Below are 8738 nucleotides of genomic sequence, written 5' to 3' on the forward strand. Positions count from 1 at the left end.
AATAAAAACCGTCCCTGTAAAGGCACACCTGAGCACAAAACCAGACAGTGTCAAAAGTACAATTTTATTTTTCACAGAGTCTTAGATATGATCTTTTACTAACTAGCCAATAACATCCATGTCAGAAATGTATTTTCTTATTTGTAAGGAGAGGAAGCCCTAGTAAATAAATGTTTTAAAAAGTCTCATTCTGTGACCATGGCACAACCAAACAAAAAACACATTCGCACAAAAGGCAAACACAACATGTGGTAAAACAACTTAAAGAGACAGCGTCCCCTTAATATTAAAAACTGACTCCTCTTTTCAATGGAGAAAATAAAAGAATCCCTTTGACATACTGAGCCTGCTAAAGAGAGATACAGAATCCTCGGGCAGCAACAGTTTCATATAAAACAGTGCACTAGGTAGAGGACTACACTTCCATGAAGAATGCATCTGCTTAACGTGACTGCAATAAAAATCTCTATGGCATTTTTATAAATGATACACATTGGGTCTAAACTGTAAATATACAGTAGATTTATTCACTAACACCTCAAGATTTAAAAGTCTGTTGTAAAAGAGTTTTAACAAGAATATCAAATGTTATTCATCAAACAAACATGTACATAAATAAGTACGAGTTTTAGAAAGATATAATCCACTTGATAGATTGCTGCACCAATAATTTCACACAGTGAATTGTGTAATTAAATAGTAGACATATACATATCCATTTATAATTATAGCTAGGAAAAAAGACGGAAAATAAAGAACCTAATTTCATCTAATCAGGCAGAAAAAAGGTTATTACATATAACCAACATTACCGACCATCAAATATCCTTGGATATTATATCCACAAAACCTCCTCTTCCATCTGTGTTCTGCAGCACCAGTCTCACAGACACACAACCCAAATAATAATTAAGACCTTTGTCAGGTTTTTAATGGCACACAAGACACACTGGAACACAGTGGGGGGCCAACATGAAGAGAAACTAAATCATCTCTCCAGATTTCTTCAAACAAATGAAGAGATCTCACAGAAGAGTTCCAGAACAGCAAAGTCATATCCTATGTCCTACAGGTTTAATTATGGGTTTTGGGGGGGGGGGTTAAGTAGGTGTATGTGTCAGAGGGGTCACCCTTAGCACGAGGGGTAACCGTTACCACGTGGGCATCATGTCGGGGAACCACAGGCGGCCCAGGTGCTTGGACACCTCCGTGTGGATCTGCTCCATGTTGTAGCTGTTGTCGGGGATGAGCACCTCCTCCATGATTGACAGCTGGGTGAGCCGCTTACCGCACTTTTTCACAAACTCCACGAAGCCACGGCAGGTGACCTCGCACTCGCCCAGGCCGATGGCCGTCAGGTCTTTGCAGCGCTCGCCGATACGGATCAGCTCCTCGTCCAGCGGCTGCAGCCCGTTGGCGCACACCACCAACTCCACCAGGCGCGGGCAGTTGAGGCCGACGCGGCCCAGCATCGCCTTGCTGACGGCGCGGCCGAAGTAGAGGTGCGTGACGGGCGTCTCCTCGCAGAAGAAGGGCTCGAACTCCTCCGCCTCCAAGTAGAAGTACATGACGATGTTGACCTTGGGCGAGTGACGGACCAGCGCCTCCCAGCTGGTGCGCTTGATGCTGTGGAAGTGCGTCTGGCCCGGGCTCTCGCTCACCACGTCGATGCGCAGGTGCTCAAGGTGCACGTGCTTCTCCGAGGAGAGCGCCAGCAGCAGCTCGTCGCTCAGCAGGTGGTAGTTGAGGGCAAGTTCCCGCAGGCCGTGGCACTGGTCGGCCACGCACAGGATTCCTGAGCGAGGGGAGGGAAAGAAGAGCGAAACATCATCATTTCAGAGAAATAATGACCTGTCTGCGATTCAGGTGAAAGGTTGTTGTTATTTGAGATCAACAGTCAAATGACACCCCTCCCTTCTTTCTGAAGCAAAGTGTGGACAGGCTGGAACTGGAACAGTCAGCTAAAGGGCCTTGAACAATTTGCTGAATTTGACCAAAAGTGTAATGAATTATAATCATAACTGGCACCTTTAACAAGGAGCTTTATAGACAGTATATTTAACTGTGTACTACACAAAGCACTTCAAAGACTGGATTGGTAAAATAGACCATGAAAGGAAATGTTTATAAAAAAACAGAAGTCTGTACATTTTGACTTTTGACACTCCTTTACATTTAAATATATCATAATGTCTAATAGGTGTATGTGATAGTGCAACACGAATACTGTACGTTCTTGTCAGTGAAAGGACACTTGAGACCACCTTTGTAACCTCATGAGCCCAGACCGTAGAACACACTGACTGTTCAGATGCACCAGCACTTTAATGTCCCACACTAGCCCTGCCCAGACCTGCCTCCTAACTCTATGTGTAGCCTTAAGTTTTATGTATTACAGAATACTAATGTACTGCTACTCCTTGTTCATTAATGTATTGCATTAAATTAAATTGTACAGTTATGAACTGTTTAGAGTCATTTTCTTACTAAAAATAAATCTGTTTCTCTCTTTCACCCATCCCTCACTGGACCACCCCCCCCCCCCCCCCCGGCTCTGTTCCAACCCTCTCACTCGCTCACACTCTCTCCTCTGTCTCTCTCTTCCCTCTATCTGTCTGACTGTCTCCATGTCTTTTTCAGTAATGCCATGTCCCACAGCACACCCACAGTAGTACTCAGAGGCCACCTCTCAGCACCTACCAGCTGGGGAGACGTGGGGACAACTGCTCATCTTCAGCAGTTTCAGCGTGTCACTGTTGTTCGCCACCAGGACCTTCAGCGAGGGGTCATCCACAGGCGTGTCGTCGATTTTAATGGAAGACAGTGACTTGGAGTTCACAAACACCACTGTCAGTGCCGACGCGAAGTGGGACTACGAGGAGACAGAGAAGAGACAGTTAGGTGAAGGCCAAACAGAGGTCACAAGTCCCATTCCACTCATCCAGCCAGTATCATGGTCAACTTTGTTAGCGTAACTGGAAAAAACACACTCCTCAGAAAGGTGAAGTGTGTGGTGACAGAGCTTTCCTTCGTGGGTAAACTGGACAGTTTTTGTCTACAGCTCAAAGTGTAGTAGCAGGACCTACGCCAACAGCCACTGCAACTGTCACATACCCACAGTGCACCCACAATTCATACATACATTATGTCCACATGATTTACTGTGTACTGCATTGATGTGTTGTACCTGTGACACATGCATGAAGCTGGGTCGAGCTGTTGAAATGAGACCCAGTGTCTTTATGGTGCAGTTCACCAGCTGGGACAATATATTACACGCTGCCTCTGCGGACTCTGTACAGCTGTCAACCTAGAGGTAAAAAACATGATGATGTAAACATTCAATTTAAACATAAAGATGTTAGCTACAGTTGATTACAAATTAAGTTCGGCGAATTAAAAATGGCACAACAGCGATTCAAATGACGTAGTTTTCTCTTGACGTAGTTTTGTGCCACTGAGAAAAGAGTGCTGAATGGTTTTAAAAACAGGTTACGAAAGCCTAAACACGGCTGGGCAAACCCAAGGACAAACATCCTCTTCACCCTCCCCTACCAGATTATGTTATGTGGCGGTTATCTAACAAGTGACGCCCTCTTGTGGAAATCCTTTCTTCGAAGCAGAGGCCGGGGTCGCCTGAAAAAGGGTTACTCAACCCCAGCTAAACACATGTTGACTACACTTCTAGCGAGTAACATTAGAATGGCACTACTCGGCTAATCTAAACGAATTTAGAGTTATTTATGTGTTTCAGGAGGGACAAGTGATCTTTCCTACCTTGAAACTGACATACTGCAAGTGTTGAGCGTGTCTCTTGATTATCTGCTGGATGAGATCAGGGTGTGTGGACTTCAGGTACGAGGTGGCCGGCTGGTTCAGCTCAAATTCAAAGCGCCGCCACAGATCCGGAATATGAAAGACTTCATTCCAGCGACGACACACTGATGAAGCTTTTGCCCGGTCCACCAGGGACAGATACTGAAAAATTTGCAAGACCACATGGTGTGGCAAGTTTCCCCAGTCCTTCACTAGTCTCTGTGACAAAGACAGTCCAAGGGGCCTTGGTTTATGTCTTTTAATGCGCCCGTCGGTGCTGGCAAAGCCTTGGCATTTTGATGTGATGTTTACTCTTCCCCTCTTCATCCTGCATTGAAACAAATGAGTCTGTTTGTAGGACAATATCTGGAAACAATTTCGATGACACTTCAAACGCGACCCACATGGGGAAAAATGAGAATGAGATTTCACTAAGAAATGAACAAAACAGTTATTTTTTAGAGAGGAATGCACCACTCTGTGCCACAGCTAGCCTGCAGTATATTTAGTGTAGGCTATTTTCCCCGTGCCGGTCTATGCAGGACGGAGTTAGCAGTCACCCAACATTACAACGCCACTAGCCTACGCCATAGCCTAACTCCCATACAATAAACTGTCGCAGATAACACCGACCTAAAAGTAACGACATCAAACTTTGCTCAAGACAAATGAAGACAACAGAAAATACTCACTTGGTTTTTAGCTTCTCTTGGCAAACGTCAGATACATTTCCCTTCCAATAGTAAGGACTTATTATAAATTGTTTGTTTACTCATATAATCCAGTGCCCAAGAGTCGATTTTGCAGTCGTTCTTTCCCGAATGTTAGCGCACAAATACTGTACAGCCGTGTCCAATGATAAGCCCTACTACAGTAAGACTCCAGTATTCAACAGCTTGGTAGACATAACTGACGCGGGAAAGGGAGGGCGGGGGATTCTAGTGGCACGTGAGTAAGGAAAAACATGGATTTGCCAGAACTACATTGGGTCTACCCTGATCAGCATTTATCACACCAACAGCCAATGTGTCTTCGATATGGTTCTTAGAACTGTACTGTAAAATATTTTTTGTCCCTACATAACATAAATAGCCGTCGAGGGGTTTACACAATTCGCCGTCCCAGAGCGTAGCACCGAAGAGGGCGGGCGGTTTAGCGCACATTTAACTTGCAAAGTAGGTCAGTGTGTCAAAGAGAAACGTCACGCAGTGGAGCCGCACAGAAACCAGCTACTCCCAAAGCCGAAGCTAATCAGTCACCCGAGACGATAGAAAGCAAAGCTGTTTGTTAATCAAAGTTTTTACATGCCTGCGTCAGTGGTGTGGATTGGTGAAGCCCCACTTTTATAGCATAAGCAACCTCTACAGATATAATGGTAGAATTATAGCCCACTCGTGTGTATGGCAAGGAAAAACGCAAGTGATTGTTGTCTTGTGCGGTTTACTGCACTATTGACCATACAAACAACATGACACATCACGCGCGAGAGGGCGAGGCCTATTTGTCTACCTCAATTTGTACAATTGTATGTATCATATTTATCACGATTAAACAATATATTTCGTATATGAGAATATATATATATATTATAGAACGCATTTTTGGCTTATGATTCATCCATTAGCAACAATGTATATATTATATAACATTATATAATGTGTGTGTGTGTATATATACACATTATATAATGTGTGTGTGTGTGTGTGTGTGTGTGTGTGTGTGTGTGTGTGTGTGTATATACACATTATATAATGTGTATATATACACACACACACATTATATAATGTTATATAATATATACATTGTATACATTATATAATGTGTGTTGTGTGTGTGTGTGTGTGTGTGTGTGTGTATATAATGTTATATAATATAATTATTCATCCATTAGCAACAAGGCATTCTATAATTTCCCTCAGGATAAATAAAGTATCCATCTATCTATCTATCTGAAAAGATCGACAATGTCACAGACAGCAGGAAACTATTTTCTACTTTCAGGAATCTTCTTAACCCTCCACCTCCACTATCACTTAACTACCTCTCTGCTGATGACTGCAACTTTCTTTACTGAAAAAGTCGCCGCTGATAGTGCACAATCCTTCAGTCCTCCTGAACGGGTTTGGCCTTGTCTGAACATTTTGGACCGTCATTGAATTCAGTCTCCCCTGAGGAAGAAGTCTCTATCCTGCTTGTGCAGTCACACACAGTTGGTGTGACTCATATCAGTGGACGCTCATTCAGTGTGTATTAGCAGGGACAAGTGTCAAAACCTCACCACCTCTCCACTGTTGTACCTCACGAATCGGTACCTGGACCCCTCCTATTTTCTATTGACACACATCCCTCAGGTGAGATCATTGCCATGGGTTTTTCTATCATTGACATGTGGCTAATACTCAATTGCACTTGTCCTTCTTCATGGATGACCGCAAAATCGGCTCAAATTTCTGCATGCCTCAGTAACATTTCAGTTTGGATGAGGGACTGTCACCTTCAGCTCAATCTTTCGAAAACTGAGCTCCTGGTGTTCCCAGCCAATCTGGCTATCCAATAAAAATTTTACATTTAACTTCAGCGTCAGTCAAAGCATATTTTGAGGATTATAATTTGTGCTTCAAACCAAATCACATCCTGGCAGCATTTGAAGATGGGTATCATGGCTGGATGGCTGGTTGGTTTTCACCATGACAAATGAGGTAATTATAATGGCATCTAAATGGGTTGCTGGTGGTGAAAGGTTGCAGGAAGGCAACCGGTTACCTGTCATCCAAGTTTATATGGACAACATGACAACGCTTACAACAACTGCTCCATGTACCCGTCAGCTGTAAGCCAAGTTAAATAACAACCTGAAATGGACAAGGATGAAAGTGAAACCTAACAAATGTAGAGGTGTAAGGTAAGGTAATTCCTTCTATAGTAGAGAAACCGGAAGAGAAGAGAAACCTTAGAGAATTATTTGTCAAGGCTATCAATACCATTGATCCTTGAAATTGTGGTGCTTTTGACCATTTGCCATTTGCTATTGGAGAAGTTTGAGAAAATCATTAAAAAAGCAGCTGGGAAATAGCTTGGAGTGCCACACTGTCTAAGTACTGTGGAATGGAAAAGGATTTACCTGGAGTTACCAGTGACCAGCTTGGTCAGGGAGTTAAAATGTCCTAAGACCAGCCTGGAGATGACTTTATCTCAGTTTAAAGAACTGGCATAACGTTGAGAAAAGGAAGATCAGCTGGAGAGAAATGTGGGCTATGGATGCTAATCGGATTGTTGGAGCCACTTATGATGTCCTCCCAACTCCGCAGAACCTCAGTCAGTGGCTGGGTGAAGACTGAAGTTATGTATGGGTGTTGGCTCATTGAAACATCCTCTGTCTGGTTATAAAACTAGCTTGACCCAGGGTCGATACACGTGGAAATCAGGTTTTAAAATCATTGGTGTGTTTGAGAATTAATTAGGTTAACTCTTTGTTGTGACTGCTATGAGATCAACCACAACGCTTCTGTTGGATTTTTAGCTTTCAAGGACGGTCACTCAAAGGAGCTTTAAAGGAGTTGTCTGAGACGGCTGGAAAAGTGAGACAGTGATTACGGCTGAGGCGCTCACCGACTACTTGAGGACATGTGAATTAACCTGTATTAAGTGAAGAAGCAAGATGTTTGGGTGCCTATGGTGACCAGGGTTTTGTAGTCCATTTCATTCCTTTACCCTAATCCAGGTCCGTAATCCCAGGGGCTGTTGCTGTTACGTATCAGCATGATTGTTGTAGCGCACCCTGTTGTTACGATACATAGGCAAGGTTGTTATAAATGTAATCATAGTTTTGGTATCACTATTATTATTGTTGTCGTTATTGTTATCATTATTATTATTATACAATAATATTAATGTTGATTTGTGTGTTTCATCTCATTATTCTTAACAGTTATTGTTTTTATTGTTTTTTAATGTTTTGAAAGTTGCTTTGGATAAAAGCGTCTGCTAAATACCTTAACTATATAATTATATAATAATGTATTTTGTTTTTATATTGGCTACTTGCCTATTCCATGTAATGCAATAATCATGTGATATATTATTTCATATCACAAGCAAAGATAACCCTTATATTATTATTTGGAGAAGAATACACAGCTTCCATCCCATTTTAATTGAGATACAGCCCTTTAGTGTTTATAAAGCAAGCGAATGACGTGAATACCTTCAGCTTCTCCTCTTTGTGTAGGCCTATGTAAATGTAATAGTTTGTTTACCTACTGTGTGAAACAGAGACACAGACACAAACTAAATGATAATGTCTTCTGGTAAAGTGGAAAATGGACAGGCTTGAGTGATGGGATCAATTAAGAAACTTGGAACCAATGAGACGTATGTTCCCCTTAAGTTGGTATGAAAGAGGGACCTTGAAACCATGGACTTATTTACCAGTAACAACCCGCTCTACTGGAATATACAGAACGTCCAAGGGACTTGTGCAACCAGGCCATAACAAATGTTTAGCCGCTTTGTAATTGTAGGACCTGCCTATTTGGACCAGGCTCTCTGACAGAGTCTTGGTTTTCTGAGCACTCTTCGTTGACTTTTGGGTCATTCAAGTGACCCATCATTGATTTGATATGTTTGCCCTTGCTCCAGTAATTTCAAATGGACTGTAATATATTGAACCAGTAGAGGGCAGTAAAGACGTGTATCTTGACATGGATGTTACCCTGTCTAAAGTGAAATAACTCCTGTTTTTTAGTTAGTTTAGGTTATCCATATAGACACTAAAGTAAGGGTTCAGATCTTAGTACAAAAGTCAAGACTTCTCATGTCAACACGAAACGTTATCATATTCTCAGTTCCAACTGTACTGAAAAAGATAACATTCAATTCATGTAATAAATGAATACTAACAAATGTGTTCTCATTTGAGCAAT

The 8738-nt window shown here is 42.2% G+C and overlaps 1 protein-coding gene across 1 annotated transcript; it reads right to left on the reverse strand.

Annotated features, from left to right (window-relative positions):
* Positions 1–46: 46 nt before the first annotated feature.
* fbxl3l (F-box and leucine-rich repeat protein 3, like) lies at positions 47–5140 on the reverse strand. Its single transcript, XM_012831920.3, has 5 exons — positions 4509–5140; positions 3778–4144; positions 3188–3310; positions 2701–2872; positions 47–1795 (listed from the first exon to the last, which is right to left on the reverse strand). The coding sequence occupies exons 2-5, from the start codon at positions 4141–4143 to the stop codon at positions 1152–1154; spliced, it is 1305 nt and encodes a 434-aa protein (XP_012687374.1). The 5' UTR covers position 4144; positions 4509–5140; the 3' UTR covers positions 47–1151.
* Between the last annotated feature and the right edge of the window lie 3598 nt (positions 5141–8738).

This window comes from Clupea harengus, chromosome 20 (genome assembly GCF_900700415.2).
Source record: "Clupea harengus chromosome 20, Ch_v2.0.2, whole genome shotgun sequence".
NCBI classification, from domain to species: Eukaryota; Metazoa; Chordata; class Actinopteri; order Clupeiformes; family Clupeidae; genus Clupea; species Clupea harengus.

Coding starts and splice junctions, on each gene's coding strand:
- fbxl3l (XM_012831920.3), bottom strand. CDS start 4,143: ATGAAGAGGGGAAGAGTAAACATCACATCAAAATGCCAAGGCTTTGCC. Junction 3,311..3,777: donor TGCAGTATGTCAGTTTCAAG/GTAGGAAAGATC, acceptor TTTTACCTCTAG/GTTGACAGCTGTACAGAGTC. Junction 1,796..2,700: donor TCCCCACGTCTCCCCAGCTG/GTAGGTGCTGAG, acceptor CCCCTCGCTCAG/GAATCCTGTGCGTGGCCGAC.